This window comes from Dermacentor silvarum, chromosome 3 (assembly GCF_013339745.2).
Source record: "Dermacentor silvarum isolate Dsil-2018 chromosome 3, BIME_Dsil_1.4, whole genome shotgun sequence".
Taxonomy (NCBI): Eukaryota; Metazoa; Arthropoda; class Arachnida; order Ixodida; family Ixodidae; genus Dermacentor; species Dermacentor silvarum.
The window spans coordinates 100,694,453-100,714,821 of NC_051156.1; the positions used below are offsets into that span (position 1 = coordinate 100,694,453).

General features: G+C 45.8%; 1 protein-coding gene across 1 annotated transcript in view; it reads left to right on the forward strand.

The window, feature by feature from the left end:
- Nucleotides 1–20,369, forward strand: part of LOC119445625 (signal peptide peptidase-like 3) — an 85,134-nt gene that overhangs the window by 39,592 nt on the left and 25,173 nt on the right. The window contains exons 2-4 of the mRNA XM_037709887.2: nucleotides 10,458–10,535; nucleotides 13,726–13,781; nucleotides 19,072–19,191. Coding sequence (XP_037565815.1) covers nucleotides 10,458–10,535; nucleotides 13,726–13,781; nucleotides 19,072–19,191 — 254 coding nt within the window. The remainder of the gene's footprint in view (nucleotides 1–10,457; nucleotides 10,536–13,725; nucleotides 13,782–19,071; nucleotides 19,192–20,369) is intronic.

The following is a 20,369-nucleotide window of genomic DNA, read 5'->3' on the forward strand; positions in this document are numbered from 1 at the left end:
CTGCGCCACAGCGTCTGCTCGGCGTCTACTTCGCGTTTGCTCACTACCGTCATCACGTACCATGCATGCTAGAGCGGGGTAGTAAATTAATGATGCAGTGAACAATTAGGCTTTTATAGCGCTCCGCATCGTAAACGCATCACCAATGCTAATGTCGTGGTGCCATCTGTTAACTAGAAATCAAGCGAGTTTTACGGCTCGGTGCCGTGTCTGTAGGCCTAGCAGCGACAAAACAAACAGCCGATCTCAATAATTGCGACAAAACATATCTAATGATTTGACCTCAGCTTGAGATGACACTTAGCGATGACGGAATTTGCGCTTGTTACTGGCTCTCCGCCCTGTCAGCGAGAAACAAGCGGCAAATTCGGATCGAAGTGGGTGATCGGCGCTGTATGGGCGCTGCCATGTTGCCACGGTTAGGGTCACAGTAAGGGCCCATTCACACTTGCGACTAGGCGAGGTCGCGCGACCAATTGCGACTGGCGACCAGAAAACTACTCAAGACGAACGATGTTCACACTTACAAATGCGACCGACGAGTCTCTAAACCGAAATGTATCACGATATGCCGTTCACGTCTGCTTGAAATGTCATCGCCGCGTAAAATAAGCGTCAGCGTATACGGACGTCCTGTTCCTTCGCATCTGATTGGTTCAGCTGTTCTGCGACTGCGGTCGCGCGACTGAAAAATCGAGCAGCGAGCGACTGGCCTGAAACGGTCGCATTTCGAGAAAAGCGACCATTTGCGACTACTTGCGACTATAGTCGCTTTGCGACCAACTTGGTCGCGCGACCTCGCCTAGTCGCAAGTGTGAATGGGCCCTTAGGGCCACAGTAATTGGTATACGACGTGCATGCGCGAAGGTCCTAACATGTCGCGTATCGCTGTACCGTATCGTGTAGCGAGCAAAAATAAAACCTAGCCACTAATCAGCCAGTTGCGCCCGGAACTATATAACGCTGCGCAACGATACTCCCTGTGTACGCCTCGTACCTTCCAGAGTGCTACAACCAGCTTGTGAGATCGAGTGTAGAGCGCGCTGTCGGTGCGCTTTACATTCGACAGGTCGAAAATTCTGTTCGGCAAACATTCGTCCGGCCCATTCAGAGCGTGCCGCTCCAACTCAGAGCGCTCGGAGGTGTTTCATCTTCGAGAAGGGAGTGCAACCGAGATCCTCCTCCGATTGATCCGGGAGCGGCTGAAGGTTCGGCTCGGTTACATTGCTTCGTCTGTATCCAGTCTGGTGGGCTCCGCATCGCTGCACACCAAACGGAGCGCGGTACAGGAACAAGTCAAACGTACCACAAGAATGCCGAAGTGTAGAATCACGCTCGGTTAGCCTAGAATGTGCGCCATTTGGCCAGTATTTCACCGCACTGGAACTCTACAGCTGGCGCGTCACCCAGTCGGGAGTTCGATTATGGGCATGCGCTTGACCCTCCGCGTCAGGGTATCGTCGTCTGCTCGGTCGTAGCAGACGACGATAGCAGGGTTAGCTGGAGGGAGAGGTTATTTACAGCACGTTCCAGAAGGCGCCCCCGCTCCTGCTTTTGCACACGTCTCCGAGCCGTTAACTTCCGTGCAACCTTTAAATGAATGTGTCATCAACAACAAAAAGGGTGGGGGTCAGTAGCGCACCCAGGATCTCTGCCAGGGGGGGGGGGGGGGGGGGTGACAGTTTGCCAATACCATCTAAACAGCACTAATTTCGATTTTTTTCACGGGAAATTGTAAAAAAAATGCGCTTTTTGCGAGTGTGCAGACGATTGCGCGTCTTACATCTTAGTTGCAGTACTGAAATGCGTAAGGAAAGAAAATGGGTTAAACAAAAGGGGGGGGGGTTAAGTCGGCCTCAGGGGGGGGGGGGTTACAACCCCCGAATCCCCCCCCCCCCCCCCCCCCGTCGGTGCGCCACTGGTGGGGGTGAGTGACAAGACAACGTATCGCCAAGCGGCATCTATGCATGTCCCCTCCTTGCTCTGCAGGCATGGTTTCGCCTCCTGCCAGACCTAGTGGAAACAAGAACATGTACTGCAGAAGCTAAATTATAGTGTGCTAGAATCCAGCATTTTAGTGTACTATAGCCAAAGGAATAAAAAAGTATGTTATACGGGCCTTTCGGAACGTACTGTAATGAACCTTTCCTGCAGCAGGACGCGTCTGCAGCGATAAAATTCGATTCGTCTGCACTTCCTGGAGTGGTCGAGGAGGCGTTTTTCGTTCCATGTCGGTGAAGGTATCGTACGGAACGAGTTCACGGCATTTCCTGTACTTGAGAGGGGTGGGAGGTACAGAAGTAGTGCAGGGCGGTTGCAGGCAGCAGTGCACGAGTTTGAAGGTGGCACTGAAGTAGCACTGAACTAGCTCACGAAGTGCGAGGCGCATTCGAATGCCTGGACCTATACTCTGGGCCCTGATTGGTGAGAGTGAGTGGACAGCTAGAAGTACTGCGTACGCTCGGAGGCCTGAGATAATGGATCCTCGCGTTCACTGCAATTTGCTAGGCTTCATTAGGTGCACGTTTCTCGCCAACGGCCACCACAAATTTGACCAAAGACAAGCTGCCTACGGTTCCACTTTCTTGTGCTGCTGTCGTGTAGTACGTGTTAAAATGTCTTCTGTTAATTTATTCTATTTTTGCCACCATATGCACAGAACAGAGGTGTCCACTTAGAAATCAACATGCCTACATTCAAAAGAAATACAGTGTCAGATAAGACGCCTAACATAGGCCCTGGCTCGATAATAAAATCAATCTACAGTTTAAACTCGATTTAACGATGGGATGTCCACTCTCGAATCATTTCGTTAAATCGGGAAGTTCGTAAAATCGACAAATGAATTTTTCGGTCCATCGAAATCTAAAATTGTAACGTAGCGACACCCAAAAGCTACCGCGGCATTGTATTTGCCGCTACCCCACCCCTGCGCGTGTGAGAAGACCGCGATGGTGGCCCGAATTGCTTGTGCGATGCAGGCCAGGTAGACGGTCACGGGAAGCTGACAGGCTGCCGATATGCAAAGGTGCGGGCGCAAAGACCGTGACTAGGGCGCCTAGAGATGTTTTAACGCGACAGCGTTAGAGCGCAACCTCGAAGAAAAACCAGTTAGTGTCAAAATTAGAAAGAAATCACCGCTTTTTTTAAACTTATTTGTTTTAGGGAAAACGTCGTTAAATCGGGTTTGGTCGCCATTAGTTTTGTTAATTCGGGTTGATGACAACAATAAACCCTATGGGTACCTGCCGGGGAATGAAAAATTCTTCGTTATATCGGGAACTTCGTAAAACCGTCTTTCGTTAGATCGAGTTTTAACTGTATTGCAGTCTCTTATGGCGCTTTATCAGTGGTTCCAGCAGCGCTTCGCCTAGTTTCCTTATAGCAGCCCCGTTATCTTGTAATGAAGACAGTAGTCCGCATATTCCGAGGGCCAAACCTAATCTGTTGTAGTACTTGTATGATAACGCGGTCCCAGGCCAACGCGCCCGTGTGAGGCCTGGACATGGAGAACCTAAGCCGCTAGCGCTTATCACTTGGCTGTGCGCAAATGCCTGTAAAAGCTCAGAAGCCTTTACACTGCTATCCCAGCCCAGTAACCGGCGATCTCAACACCTTGGACTACTTTATGTCCATCATAGTTCCATTTTGAGCGCTTCAGCCATGGAAACATTCGCGACGGATAGCACTCATGCAGCAGTCGGCTGGTTCCTTTGATCCCTGTCTCAATTCCGAACAACAAAAGTGTTTACCGTATTTCCCGGCATATACGCGGCCGTTAATTCTTTCCCAAAAAATTTCGCGCCTTAAACAACTGTGCAACTGACGTCGTACTTGCGTACGAAACCATGTATGCTGGCGCGACTAAATATGTAGGAGGAGGAATAAACATTTATTGTAGAACCAGCACTTTATGATGGCCGGGCCTAAGCCTCCCATGAGGGGACGTCGAGGGCTTGCCTCGCCGCCGCCTCACGGGCGTGCTGGGTCGCCCAGGTTTGGTCGTCGAGGGCGGAGCTCCGCAGAGCCTCACGCAACCTCGACGAGAGGGTCGTGGTGTTAATTTGTGTGTACTGTGCTGGGCACTCCCACAGCATATGCGGAAGCGTAGCCGGGTGAGTGCCACAGCACCGGCAGTTGGGGGTATTGTAAACTTCAGGGAATATAAGGTGGAGGCGGGCGGGTGAAGGGTACGTATTTGTTTGTAGCAGACGCAGGGTGGTAGCCTGCGCCCGGCTGAACTTGGGGTGAGGTGGGGGGAAGGTTCGGCGACTAAGGTAAAATGCCTTAACGAGATCGTTGTAAGTAGTCAGACTGTCCCTGGTGTCCAACTCGTCCCCAGTGTCTCCTGCGCGGTTGACTAGTCCTCGCGCAATGGAGTGGGTGACCTCGTTGAGGTTGGGGAGGTGTGGGTGGACAGGGCCCGCATAGGCCGGGATCCATGTCAGGGAGATCATGTTGTCTTTAGAGTGTGGTGCCTGGCGGAGAATACGAAGCGCTTGAGGAGAAATACGGCCTTTGCTGAAGTTAGTGACGGCTGAGCGAGAGTCACACACGATGGTGTGACAGGTGGGATCTAGAGTGGCCAGGGCGATGGCCACTTCTTCAGCCGTTTCGGCAGTGGGGGTAGTAACGCTGGAGGCGTGGTGTAGGACTCCATCGCGTGTGGCGACGGCCACAAATCGTGTGTCATGGGTATATTGGGCTTCGTCAACAAATGTGACGCCAGGTACATGAGCAAGGGCTTTTATGATAGCTCCGGCCCGAGCTTGGCGCCGGGCCCTGTTATATTCAGGGTGCATATTTCTACGGATAGGGTCTGTGTGGATCCAGCTACGGATGTCAGTCGGGATCGATTGTTTGAGGCCCTGTTGCTGATGGTAAGTGAAGCCAAGCGTGGATAGAATAAAGCGTCCCGTTTCAGTAAGGGTGAGCCGTTCAAGCTGAGAGCGTTGTTGTGCATCAATGAGTTCGGCAAGGGTGTTGTGAACTCCTAGTTGGTTGAAGAGTTAAGTACTGGTGTAATCCGGGAGGCCAAGTGCTTGCTTGTAGACCCCTCGTATGAGGGTGTCGAGCTTGTTTTGCCCAGCCCGGTACCAGTTGAGGTACGCAGCAACGTAGGTAATGTGGCATATGACAAAGGACTGCACGAGGCGGAGAATATGTACGTTTTTTTTTCCCACTATTGCAAGAAACCGTGCGCGGCAGCATTTTGAAAGAAATGGAATCTTGTATTAACAGTAGAGCGACCGTTGTTACAGATGTGTGCAGGCAGAGCAGCGGCAGCAGTAGCGTAGCAGCTGTGAAGGCCGCCAGCGTGACCTCGGTGATATAGTTATTGGAGGCCATGCTGTGGTTTGCTGTTATAGTTTCGTTTTTCCATGAAAAGGTTAAACCCGCAGAACTGACGCAATAAATAACAAAAGGGTGCAACAAATTTTTACTGCTACGTTGTGCCGCGCGTGTTACAAAAAGCACCACATCAGCATCAGTTATCTGCGCGACAAGTCGCTGTACTTCCGGCTTCCGGTCGCCATTTCATTTTGTGTACGTGTGTGCAGTAAAACCCCAATATGTCGAATCTGAAGGGGATCTGAAATAAGTTCGATATATAGGTAATTAGATATATATGAAATGAAAATTTTATCGAAAAATTTTAAAGGAGACTTTACTGCTGTTCATTATACATAATTCGTTATATCCGGGTCCGACTGTATTTGAGTAGGGTGGCTAGTTAGAGTGAAGTGCAATAAATATTGGTTGACTTCGTCAAAGAGTGTTGGGTGTTGGTTGAATTTTCTTTTTCTTTTTCTTTTCTTTTTTTGCTGCTAGAATTTGCTGCTCATAAAAGTTTTGCTTACGGAAATTTTGTGCCTTGAAATGGGTAAGTTCGGAATTTCGCGAAGAGTGTACATGCGGGCATCGTTTCATTATACCAACCGAGTTAAAATTAAAATAGGCCATTTATTTCGAAACCCGAGAAAATAGCGGCGGGGGGAGGGGGGGGGGTGCTGCTTATAACCGTGAAAATGCGGTATATCGTACCCCTGCTCCGAGTCCCGCACGACATCAAAGTTACCGATACGGCGTAAGAAAAAAAAAAGCAAGAAGAAAAGAAGAGCACTGCTGATAAAAACAAAAAGTGTTATCTGGTGTGCCTTGCGCACTACAGCGCCTACAACAAAGCCTTCGGCCGCTTATCTGGCTGTCCTCTCTCCTTCCGTACCCTTCCATCTGTGGCGGACGCGGAGCCGGCGACCACAAAGCGCGATCACTGACCTGTAATCAACCACGCCATCCGATTGCGTCGTGCGCGCTCTTTTCGCGAGCTAGCCGCACCCAGGAAAACAGGGTGGCCTAGGGTGCCCATGTGCAGGGTTGCCAGGTCTTCGGGAGAAAAGGTAGCCGAAAATTTCCGGAAAGTAGCCAAAAAATGTCGCCAACTGTGTGTGGGAAATGCTTTATTTGGTAGCCACAAAAAAGAAGCCACGGCGTGACAAACCAAGAATTGTCAATTTTTGATGCGAAAGGTAAGAAGGCTTCGAAAAAGACCTGTAGTTTTCTGCTGCACTGATGGCAAACGAGAATAACAGAACAAAAATGTTATTACATATTATCATAACTTACCCTAATGACTAGCTGACATTCTTTGATAATTTCAGTGCAGTAATCTCGCTGCATGCAGTCCTTGCACCACTATGACTTCTCTCCAAACGTTCCCAAGCAAACTGTATGACGTCACACACATCCTACTCTCCCTCGCGTGCAGTCGCAAGCGCCTTTAAGAAACGTACTTACATAGACACTGGCACCTGTAATGTCATGGCAGCCATGATGCATTTTTGGTTGTTGCAGTTGCTTTTGGTGCCAAGAAGCATGGTCTTCGAGATTTGCTATCAAGGTAATCGTTACTGGGGGTGGGATTAGTACACCACCTATTGATTCTGTCCAACGCAACTCGCGAAAGCATAGTCTTGAAGATTATTTATTTACTGTTACCCAGAGAGAGCTTCTTCAATTATCAGTCCCCGACAGTTCGGGACTGCCCGAGGCGGCGATTTCGGCCGACGAGGGTTGCGTATGAAGTGTCTCGAGCAGTCCTGGACAGACTGGGACAAGTCGAAGAGACCCACTGGCCATATCGTGGCTATGATATGTTTTTAGCTTCTGGATTTAGTTCTGGCACTTGCAAGACACAAAAGCATGGACTTTTGGGGCTATCGCTTCGAGGCAGCCATTGGAGGGAGTGTAATTTGGACCCTACCTATATCAATTACCACCGCCAAAAGTAGCCTGAAAATAGCCAAGTCGCCAACCACGATTTCCAGGATTTCTTGCGCTACAGCACCCCGATGTTGTCAAGCGCCCGGAGGAGTGCTTGAGAGCATGCAAGCTCAAGCACTTAGAACTTGTCTTGGCCTACCGCGATGCGCCTCAACAGCTGCAACAATTGCCATCGCCAGGGAATATCCCATCAGAACGTATGTCGCCACAGACACCCTTCGAAATCATCTTCGGCACCTTTCCCGACTACAGTCTTGCTTCTCTCTCGGAAAGTAGGCCAGATGCAACTTTTTCGGGCATTGTAACCTCCTATCGATCTTCTCTTCCATCGGACTTCACGCCTGCCGCAAGACCACCTTGTCCTTTGTGGTGTCTCCAGCAGCCACAAGTGCGGCTCTCCATTCCAGGAGTTACAAAGAAGTCCGACTTGCCAACTTGTGCCCTGAATCAAGCTGCTCTACATATGCTGCATGATTCGTACTCTGATCGAATTCACATTTATACAGATGGCTCTTCGACTCTGACCAGCTCTACTGGTGCGGTAGTTATTCCGCCGGCATCATTCTGCAAGAAGTTCAAGATCAGCCACGTCACAACATCGACAGGGTCTGAACTTGCCGCCCTCCGTAGCGCAGTGCTTTATGTGCATGAACAATCACCAAATAATTGGGCTATATTCTGTGACTCAAAGGCAGCCCTACAGTCACTTTTATCAGCTCTGCGCCGCAGCCCACATGAACAATTGGTAGCAGAGATACGATTATGCTACCATCAAGCGGTGGTCAGAGGCCACGACATAGTATTTCAGTGGCTACCTGGGCACTGCAACATCACTGGCAATGAATGTGCCGACAAAGCTGCCCGTGAAGCACATGACGAATATGAAAGAATACCAATACCATTGTCAAGATTGGATGCAGCGCGGCACCTCAGCAGTCTTGCCCATACTATAACTCTAAGAAAATGGCATACACCAGAGTTTACCAACCGGCGCCTATATGCCATGGACCCACAGATGCAAGTACGACTTTTACCCAGTTTTAAACGACATGAAGAAACCTTACTGTGTCGCCTGCGATTAGGAGTTTCTTTTACGAACTCCTATTCATTCCTAATTGGAATGGCGGACAGTGCCAACTGCAGCACATGTGGTGTTGAGGAAACCACCAGACATCTCTTATGTGGCTGCCCTAGATACGAAGAAGAGAGGATTGCCCTTCGGACTGCTTTGGGGCACTTAGACGACAGGCCTTTTACGGAGGAGACGATCTTGGGCCCGTGGCCTCGTGCGTCTTCTATGTACAGGGCTACAAAGGCGCTGCTGCGTTTTTTGAAGTGCACAAGCCTGTATGACCGCCTGTGACGAAACTCAGCGATGAACGCTTGACTGTAAATGTGCAAGGTGTGAACTGTGAACTTCTCTCTTCCTTCTCCTCTTTCAATCCCTTCTCCCCCTTCCCCAGTGCAGGGTAGCCTACCGGGCTCAGCCTGGTTAACCTCCCTGCCTTTCCCTTATGACTTTTCTCTCTCTCTCGGGCACCAGGAGCCTCGAAATGTAGCTTATGACAAGGAAGTCTAGCACGGCTGTGAACGACACGAAGGGCGCCGACAGGAAGACACAACAGCGTATGTTTAGCCAGGCGCACCAGGAACAGCGTCGAGCCCGAGCCCCACTTCAGTAGCGCTGGCGATCCGGCTGCGGAGCTCTACACGACGCACTTCTTCTTCCTTACAGCTAATTTGGCAAGAAGTCACCAAACCTGGCAACCCTGCCATGGGGGAAGGAAAAACACTCTAAGGGACCGTCGCATAACAATTTTGAAGCCTAGTCATAAAAAAAATATAAATGAAAGTTCATGGAAAGTAAGCCCTGACCCATGTGGAGAGTATTGGGAGAGCCGAGCAGTTAGCGAGGACTGACCCTGTAGAAGGGCATCTCAATATGTCTTGTAAGGTTTGGCAACCTTCGAGTGCCTACTTCCCAATTGTCAACACGCAGATAGGCCCCGAAGAGAGGGAGGGTCAACATCAGAGGAGGTTGTCTTCTCAAGGCTAACTACTGTCTAGCATCATTCTCCCTCCTAGTTTTTTTTCTTCTTCTTCCTTCATGTATTCCGGACACTAGTTTGATGAAGCCGATGGCTAGTAAAATGGGCTATAAGCTCTGATGTCATTAAAGATGAATGTCTTTACCAGCACGCATATTCTTCGTGCAACTCTGGAATGACAAATGCTGATGTTTAATTTTCTGTGGTAATGGAGCCATCACTGTATACATGAATGAAGTCTTGGTATCTTTAAAAATGATGATGTGGAAACCAACTGTATCGCTTCACCGGCTGGTACTTCATTTTTACTGCAGAGGCCTTATTGACATTTCAGTTATTGGTAGTTCAAATTTGTGTTGCCAGAAAATTGACATAGGAAACTGCAGAACGTACTGTTAGAACACAATGTATATCTGTTCCGGGATGACTCTCAATACGTAAAACGAGCGGATGGAAGAGTGCTGGATGACTAGTCGAAAAAGGTGGTGACGTATCTTCACATTCTAGATCACATTACTGGGCGTTCTCGTGCCTCTTCTCACATTACTGAATTGGTTATTGCTGGTGGAACTCCAAGCTTGCCCACTCGGAATGAAAGCCTAATTAAGTCAGGGGGCAGCATTGGCAACAAAATAAAGAAGGAACTTAGTGGCTATGGGGGGCTGTCAGCCTATTTTGATGTTGCACATGAACATAGCTGATGGTCGGTCACTGTGGTGTTACAGCTCACACCCAGCTGCTAGACCTTGCTCTGTAATCGAGAGGCTATGTTTTGGTTTGCTCCATTTCAGCACGTGCCACAATTTGTGGGCTGTTTTCGCATGCAGAGCTCCCGGATTCTTTTAACTCCTTTCTGTTCTATTTTCTTTCTTGAACTCCCTAAACTCAGCTAAATGAAATATTCATATTTCAGCCTCATCCGTTTGCAGAAGAATCGGTGGGAAAAACATTTACCTTGAAGTGTATTTTTACAGGGGATAGTTGACAGCATTGGGAGGTAGAAAGAACCTTGCAGGTTACTAATCTTTTACATCATCTCCTTGTGATTGTCTTGTGCGGTTGTGCTCATTGAGTCTGAATCTTAATACGGCTGTGTCTCTCTTTCTTTTTATTCTTACCATGCAGGGCGTACTCCTTGGTGGACTCATCACGCGTCTCCACCTTCCTCATCTCCATTCTGCTCATGGTGTATGGCAGCTTCAGGTGAGGCCACTTGTCACATGCCCACACAAGCCAACACAAGTCACTCAGAACATTGGTGCAGTACTCCTGCCCACTGTCATGTGTTTGGGTGGGACACATCGTTTTCCTTTCTTTTGCTTATTCGTGAAATGGTGTGTAAAAAAAAAATACTGACAAAAATGTGCGCCCCCCCCCCCCCCTTTTTTGTTGTTCATGCGAAAGCATCAAATGGCCTATTGAGTGACAAAGCCGGCCTCTGTCGTCTGGAGCAGTGAAATGGCACCTAAATTCCCATTCGCTGCTACACCACGTCACAAACATGCCTCGATGGAGCAAAGAGCAGGCGAAAGGGAACGCCCGTTGCCGTGGTAGTGCGCCAGGTCTTGCATATGAGTGGAGAGGGCATTGCCGTGCAGGACATCAGTGGCATACGGTGTTGGCACTGCAAGCTACTGGTGCTTGCTGGCTCGGGCAGCACGTACCACCACATCGTTTCAGTGACATGAATAGTCTCCGGTTCACGTCCAAAGCCATACTAAACTTGGCGCGCCTATGAAATAGTCGCAATAAAAGGTAACATAATTAACTATTGGTTGCATGCTCGATGAATTGGGGCTCCATGGCGTAATTAATGTGTCGAGAGCTATCCAAAAAGGAAATGAAGATTAGACAAATATTTTCTGTCAGTATTCCTTTAATACCAATTAAATGTGATTTTCTACAGATGTGTGTGGTGCTGTCAGGAATGTATAAAACATTGTGTTGCATTGAGATGCCATTGCTCCTTATGGTCAGTGCCAGTATGCTTGTATTTGTGTATGTCGTGATGGCGTTATAGGAACTGAGGTCAGGTCCTATAGCTAAAGGGCATGCCGCAGGGAGCATGGAGGAAACATGCAAAACTAGCAAGAAGAATCCAATCTTTTATTTCCGAGCACACGCGGCTCGATGAATCGGGATAGTGCTGAAGTGCACCAAAATGAAGCTGAACGACGGGGAAAACAGCGTCTCTGCTAGATGCGTAATTAAGAAAAATCTGGTATAAACTACTCTTAAAATTGGACTACCAGCTACTTTTTTGCACCCATGTCTTGCCCAGAAGTGTCATTGTGTAGGGTGTTTTTATTTGATGTCGTATTTGGAGGCTGTACCTGCCTGTATTGTCCTGAATTGCAATAGTTGGTATTGGTGCCAGACAAAAAGTGCACATTTTCTCAGTGATGGAACTATGCCGCCCCGCCGCCTGTCACTGTTACGGCAAAAGATGGGGTATGCCACAACATTTGCTGTTACAGGAGATAATGGCACCACTTCTTTTTTTTTTTTTTTTTTTTTTTTTTGTCGGGGCAGTTTATCAGCCCCACATTCCTGCAGGCAATGCATAGTTGTAGTTTATGCTGGATGAATCAGGGCAAGTACTGCATCTAGACATGGTATTAAACTAAATGCACTGCAAATTACATATATTGCACAAAACTTTGTTAAAAGCAAGCCAGTGGTTGGTCTAGATGAGTCCCGTACACCCAGCTCCATTATTTATGCAGCATTTGGTAGAAACATGCCAAGTGCTGAAACAGCCTTATTTAACTGGTGTTTCACTAACAGCACTATGTCTTGGCAGCATAGAAGTTTGGCTTTTTGCGAACAGCCTGCATCAAGCATGCATCAGAGTTCATGAAATGATGTAGATTCTCTTCAGAGCCTTGGCTGTTCATGGTGTTTTATGATTCTTGCACTCCCATCCTTTGGTACGGAGAGTTTGCATGGTGTTTGTAATGCATGGCAGATCTTCATGTTCACCTATAAGACATCTCACTTCAGTGCTTTGCTCTGTGACTGCCTCTTGCAGCGTGTCTGCCTCTTGCAGCGTGTCTGCAAAGCATTGTAAGCACATATTTTTGCTAGTTAGAGAATAGTGTCCTTGCGGAACTCAAAGGGGTCCTGCGACATTTATAATGAAGGGCATGGAATGTGTCCACTTTAGAAAGAGCATCTCCTTCCGAAGCCTTTACATTAAAATGTTTTTAAATGCACCTTGCACTAATCGAGTCACCAGCAATCACTGCCCCTGTCATGCCTCCTGCAGCCTTTTTAATCATTTTGTCGATTATGTTGTGTCCAAAGCTGGGCCACCACGCTGTTGTGAAATGAAGCCCGCCTTGCTCTGACTATCACTGCGCTGAGCTTTGGTATCAGCATGGACCTCCAGCATGAAGGCCACAGTATAGGGTACAATGATATCACTTTGCGTATCTGGTAGGAGCATTGTTAGACAGAGATCACATTTGTAGTGCTATTTTGCATTGAGTTCAGTTGTTTCGAAATAGGTCATTAGATAGTGTGTTTCTGTTGTCAACACAACAGACTGAAGGGAAAAACATAGGGAGGATATAATTATTAGTGCACAGTGCTGACAAATAGGGGCAATGTTGCGTCATTGCACAATAATTGTCACTGTCTCACATACGCACATAGGAGAATGAAGTATGCACACTGGCTTAGGGAGGAATGAGTGAGAAATGTGCACTAAGAAGTCAGTACTCTTTGAGACCACATAGTTGACTCCAGACTTCTGCTTTTTATGTCATATTGAGTTCCCCTCTGGTGGAAACATGCATTGCTATAAGTAGCTTAAACATACAAGAAAATGTGGAGTGCTTTTGGCAACCCTCCTTTGTGCTTGATGTGTCCTCACTGTTTCATGCAGAAACGTCAAGAGTAAATTGTGAAGTTTTCATGTCAGTATATAGTTAGTTCTGGTTTATTGCAAGCAGCAGCTAGTTCTTCCAGAACACTTCTGGTCATTCTTCTCTTCCGACTCAAAACTACTGTCACTGCGAGTAAAATTTAATCTCAGTGTCTCCAGCACTGTCATGGTGGTGTTTTGGTTTCTAGTAGGTCACACATTGAAGATGTAACTGTAGGAGGGCACAAGGGGGGGGCTAGTTGTTGAAACTTGATCTTAGAATTTTAAAATAGCGCAACAGGGCGCAGGACAGTAGGACAGGACACCGCAAGTACTAACCTACAGCTGAGGTATCCTTTGAAAATGCCGTACCCGTAATTGAAGTGTGTGCTGGAACTGAGCCGAGGCACTACAGCAGAGATGAATATTGTACTCGGGTGTTGCAGTGAAGGTTTCGCACCTCGATGCACATGGCATTGCCTTGTTGCATGACGGAGTAGTAAATGGCATCTCTTTTCAACGCAGGTCACTCAACATGGAGCAAGAGCAGAAAGAGCGCAACGGCCAGGGAGCTGAAAACAGTTAGTGGCCTCCTCTTATCGTTGCTTTAGATTTCTGTTCATCTCTGGAACTTCGGGTGCTTGCTGTTTCGTTCCAAGCGCTGCATTTAGTGTTGCTCACAATGCTGTGACAAAAACTCCCATGGAATGCACTGGTTTGGAGGAAGGGTGAGGTTATGATTGTTTCTGTATAATATTCAATGGGCACCTAAGGGAAGTATTATTTAAACCAGGTTATACTTCTGGAGTATCATTAAACGATGTGTCATCGTTGCCTTTATTGTAGGTCTGGTAAGCTAGATAGGACATTAAAGAATAAAGCAAAGATGTATGGCGGTGCCAAGTTGAAATTTGTGCACCAGTCCTCCGAAGTGACGAGGATTTCCACAGCACCTGCACAGGATCAGTTAAGTGGTATTAGTAACAAAAGATTGGAACACTTCTGGAAGTAAGCAAAAGCCCGCCAAAAGTAATAACTTTCGTCACTTTTTTTTTTGCACTAAAAGTGTCTGAAGTGCACGGAAATGCCATGAAATTTGTGTTGTCATGCTGACGTCAGTGTCAGTGCAATTTGTGTACGAAAAGTGTGGCTTCCGTTTTCTTCCCTGTTATATTCAGCCTTTTTTTTACGCAAGAAAATGCATATGGAGTTCTGAAAAGATGCTCTGCTAGTTTAAATGGATTTAGCCTCACTTTTTAGCGTCCCTATAAATTAGTGAAAGGTTTTGTTGTTGTCATAGTCAAATGTGCAAGAAATTTACTGTGTGCCGGGATTGAAACAGGATCACAATTGGGTAGGTCACTTACGTCAACTTCACTCTTACAATGAGTGTCATAGCTTTTGTGAGGAAACTGTCTGCTTATCTGTGTGTGTGGACAGTTTCACCCTGCCTATTTTTGTCACGGCTTTTGTAAAGGTACTTAGGTTGCTAGTGTTTCTTATCTTGGTATCAACAATCCAGTGTTTGGGCAGCAAGAATGGATATTGTTCCTTTTCCTTTTTTCCCCCTTGATTTCCTTTGTACCTGAGGTTGTTATCTGGAAGTAGCTGCACGATTCCTGATAACACGGGGTCACGGATTTCCAACAAATGGAACAGGGCACAGAATTTTTGTTGTCATATTCTCTTTCTTCCACCTTTACCCATAAAATGATGTGAAATGCATCATTGTAATCAGGAATTACATTTATTCAGTGCAAGCCTTTGAGTGGGAAATGTGACACAACGGCTATGGTTAAAAAGTTTAAGTACTTTGTCCTAAAACAAAAATGCAAATTTCCCTTATGCAGCATTCCAGCAATAAAAAATGGATTATGAGTGAAAATATGGCTCAAATGCAAGCCTGGGTTTTTGTTGCGAAGTTTAGATTACACTTCCTAAATAACTTGTATCATGCATGTTATTTGCATTTAGTTTCGTTGCTCCTGATTACCAGTTTAGTCACCGTTGTGAACTTTTCTCATACTAGTGTACCAATTTTTTTTTATGGTGCTTTTAATTTTGTGAAGAAATCTGTCTAAGTCTAATGGAAGTTGCAAAATGTTGATAGGGCTCTTTGAGGAATGTGTGTTTGGATGGATAATCTCTGTACTACTACTTGTATGGCCTGGTTTTTCATATTGCAATTAGAGCCATTCAACTGGACACTCTGCAAACATGAAAGATGCATTGCATATATAATTTATAACTAGGGCTCCGTGCTTTCGGATAAATCCGAAAAAATCCGATAAACACTCGGCAGTAAAATTTTTGAAAATTTGGATTTATCCGATAAACACCGATTTTAACAGCCAATATGGCCCTGTTCCATTATATATCGAAAGGGCATGTTCTAAGCAGTCATTGGTACATCGGCCGGTTTGGCCTATATAAACTTTACCTCACGTCAACAGTATCTCGTAGACCACACCCATCACACATTTAACAAAAGGGCTTGTCTCACACGGAGCGACAGACGTATGACCGCTCATCGACTGTCGCAGACCTTCATGGATACTACGCTGCTGTCGCTGAAAAGTGGAGACAGACAGTTGAGAGGAACCTTTTCGATGCACTCCAGTGCACCAGTGAATCGTTTTGGTATAGTGTTCAAATTCTGAATCTAAATGTGAAAGCATGAGTTACCCCGCACATTTGAAACCTATGCGCCGATTTTTAAGTTATACAGTGTTCCTTGACACTGACGACATGAGCCAACTCACTAGTGATTTTGCGAACTATCAGAGCTAATTAATCAGTAACATTGTTGAACCCCTGTCGCTTTGGAGACTTCACACTGTCCAGTGGCCAGTGCTTTCTCGCTGCGCGCTGAGTCTTCTAGCGCAAATGTTGAAAGGGCATTTTCAAAGCTGATAATCGTCAATCGAAAGGAGCGTGCTTCCATCAGTGACAGCAACCTCGTAAAGTATGATTGTGTCTATTACAACAAGCTTTAAGGTTGTAATACGCACAAATGTAGGTGTTTTGTATTTAAGTATTTGTGCTTGTATATGTGTTTGTGCATTCAAACCTTCCAGACACCAAAAATACACTTCGTGTGTTCTGATGTTTTCGTGTTCAGATATCATATCATTTAAGATTTCGGAGTATTGAGAATAATGCAAAATTTACCTCCAAATTTCGGAGAATTGGGGATTTACGAGAAATAAACTCCGATAAACTCTGAATTTCTGCCAGAAAATGAACTTCTAAAAGCACCCTCCGAATTTCAAGAAAAATAAACTCCGAAAACACGGCGCCCTAGTTATAACACTGTGTGCAGTGTGCATAGCTGCATAATTTTTGTGTAGTCATGTGTGCAAGTTTACTTTTGTTGTTTCTGCTGTCCTCTCGTAACTCAGAAATTTGCATAAATCTGCATGTTACATTTCATCCTTCATTTCTCATTTAAACTCGCATAGCTGTTGCCCGAGATATTTCACTACTGTTCGCTTTCACCGTGAGCTTAGACTGAAGCACCTATAAACTCGACAGAGGCTCCGACTGTCAATAATAAATTGGTATAACAGTGCAACTGTAAAACAAAACAAATACACACAGGAAAATGGAGATTTCGGGTGATGAACAGGTGGTAGAACAAGGAGTGTCATGGGAGCCAGTGTTTCGGTGGGTATACTTGTCTTTGTGTCGGTGTTAGAGTCCCTATGTGACAGTTTCCTTGTAACAAACAAACAAACGATGACAAGTCTCCATGTCAATGTTGATCAGTTCAAATCTACCAATTCTTGCTAAATTATGAAAAAGATTCCCAGAAGCTTATGGTAGAAGGAAAATAATGTATGAAAACAAAAAAAAAATGTTACACATTGCAGTTTGATTATGCAGGAACACTTTGCGCTGAATGCCGAATCATTCCTTTTATAGCCAATACTGTAAGCTTCACAATATCGCTATAATGGCTTTCCATGTGATTCTGAATACACCCGTTCTTGTTACGTCACCAAAGCAAACCAGGGTTGTGTTTGGACAGTACATAAGTTAAGATGTCCAGCTGGTGCAACATATAGTTGCAGACTCATTGGCCGGGCTTGTCCTTCTGCCCCGACCCTTAACCAGCATTATTATTAGACAAGTTTGAATAGTCCTTTCCTACAGTGCAGTGCCTACTGTTGCAGTACACCATGTAGAGTATGCATATTTGGAAAGATCACACACTTGTTGGAAGAGCAAGAGGGAAAAGATGAAGTGTGATGCAACATTCAGGTTAATTTCTTGTGGCAAAACCACTTGTGTTTTAGCTTAAGTTTACAGTGTGCAATTTTGACCTGAAAGGAAAGACATGGCAGTGGTACGAATGTACACAATTTAGCAAAAACCATCAGTATGGTGTTCCGTGCTCTCTGTGTAGGTGAATGAGATCATTAAACATGTGATAAGCAGTAAAAACAGATAAGAAAAAAAAGTTACCGTAACGTTTCACTACCTGAATGTGGGTTACACGCCAGCGTATCGACACCGCAAACATGCATAGCGAGCACCACGGCGTCAAAGCACAAATGGAAAGGGTGCAAATGCAGTCTCGGATGCTACATTGATCTCAACGGTGCAATGCCTGGCGTGCCATTGGGAAAGTGCATATTGCTACACGTGTAAAGAAATGACGCTGCGAACATGCACAGTTAGCACCACGGCATCAAAGCACAAACGGAAAGGACGGGAATGTGCCGATTCTCTTCTCCACCTCCAAGCGCCTTCCTCCTCCGGCACTCGCTTCCCTCTCGAAGACAAACATAATCTCGCCGATTTGACAGACGGGACGGAGCATCTACGCTTGCGCGTAAGAAGAAAATTAAGTATGGACAGTAAGGTATGAACATGGCATAGTAAATTGAGATACACAGGGAAAGTGAGACCAGGCGAGTACCAGCACTGTGTCACATAAGTATCACCATACTCAACAGTTATGCCACCGCCTTCACACAGCTTTTGGTGTAGTTCACAATCACTCTCTGTGGTGGCTCAGTAGCTGCTACATTTTGCTGCCGAGCATAAAGTCACGCATTTGGTTTCCAGTGGCATCGACAGCTGCACTCCAATGGGAATAGAATGCAAAAATGTTCTTCCACAGAGTTTTGGTGGCATGTTAGAAAAGCGCATAGGGGTGAAAGCTAATATTACTGTAACTTTTAGGACGTTAAAGAAATGCTAAAGAAGAGTACTTAGTTAATCTGGCTGAGTAAATTATGCTCCTGGAACACCGAAAACTTTAGTCTTTCCTTGTAGAGAGTTTGTAAGCCTGAAAAGGCCCAAAGGTAGAATACAGTCCTTCACTAGGTGCCCATGATGGCATGCATTTTGACAGTGTCTACTTGCACCTTATTAGCGTTCTTTTTTGATAAACTAGGATTGTATTCTATTTTATAAGGATCACAAGCTCAGCCATGATGGCAGGGATGACAGTGTCTACTTGCATCTCATTAACATTCTTTTCATGATAAACTAGGATTATGTTCTATTTTAAAAAGATCACAAACTCAATTTAGCTATTCTATGATGCAACACTTGACGTACTGGCTCTGCAATGCAAAATTTTAAGGTGGAAACTTTCTTTGGCCTTGATTTTTCCCTGCTAGTAATCAACAATTTCTTACCAAATAAATAAAATTTAAAGAACACTTCACAATTCTGAACTGATCTATTCTTCCTCTTAAGCAATCTGTTAAAGACCACAGATCAATCAGCTCTAGCCCATAACCACTTAGTCTAAATGTCTACTGTATTGATCCTTTTAGTTGTCTTTACAGTTTGACAGTTGTACATTGACGTAAGGCTGACCATGGGTTCTCTCCCCCTGTGTGTGTGTGTGTGCAGATGTGCAGACGCTGGACACGATGCAAGCTCTATGCCTGCCCCTAGGCGCTTCCATCTCCCTTCTGGTCATGTTCTTCTTCTTCGACTCCATGCAGATGCTGTTTGCCATCTGCACTGCAAGTGAGTGGTGCACCCCATTAGAGCCTATATTGGACATTGTTGAATATTTTGAGGCGGGAGCAATGTTATGACATTTTGAAATGAATGTGGAAGGCCGTGCTTGCAGTGTACTGCAGTTTGTCCCAGATATATCAAACTCGGATATATCGAATTATTGTCTGTATTGAACAGTTGTAAAATCACCCTAAAAATCCCATGCAAAGGTATAGTGGTGTACTACGCGTAAAACCAAATTAGTTCACCGCCACATTCGATATATCGAACGCTGGGCTGTGCTCCTGCAAGTGCGCTTCTCCCAACGGGATCGCGATCACTTCTTGTGTCATCGGAAATATTTACGCTGACGAAACGGCACTGTTTTGGCAGATGCTGTCAAATAATACATTGAATCTGAAGGATAGTGCATACCATGGAGGAAAAATTAGCAAGGTGTATGTCTCAAAATATGGATGGCTCATGTAGCAGTGGTCTTATTTGCACACCATAATGGCAGATTTGCTTTATTAAGCTTCACCGTGCAGCACAGTTGTGTAATGCGGTGAAGCATACCATTAGTAGAAAGAACTAACCGTCATGCAATGACGAATACCTGCGGTTGTTTGTTATCGGGAGGGGATTGCCATGCTGCTTGAATATAGCAAAAGGCTTCCCAGTCCAATATGCACGTTCCAGAAGAAAGCCTTGATGGCACTCATTCCTTTCAAGCTTCCGCCAATGGCATTATAGGGTTCCACAAGTGGCCAAAACAAATCCGACCTCAACTCCCACTTGGACAGATCTTTACAATACAATTTGGATTTAACAAAACCACTGCACGCCATATCCCCCCCCCCCCTATCGTGGCAGTGGTGCACAAGACTCATTGCTGTACGCTTCACGGAGCCACAGTCGGCACTGAACGTGTTTCATTCATGCTTGCCAGGACACATCAGTGGGAATGGTCTTAGGTGTTCTGCAGGCTGAAAGCCACTTTAGAGTTTAAATCTCTGCCTTGTAACCTTGTAGCCTGTAATGTTTATACATTATTTAGGAAATTTGCCTTCGTTATTTAGCAAATTTGCCTTCTATGCATCTCTAATACTGCATGAGAGATAGAAAAATGGCAGAACAGATTAGAGATCACACACTGGTAGCTGGTATTTTAGTTGTAATTGAAAGATAGACAGGCAGCTCATTAC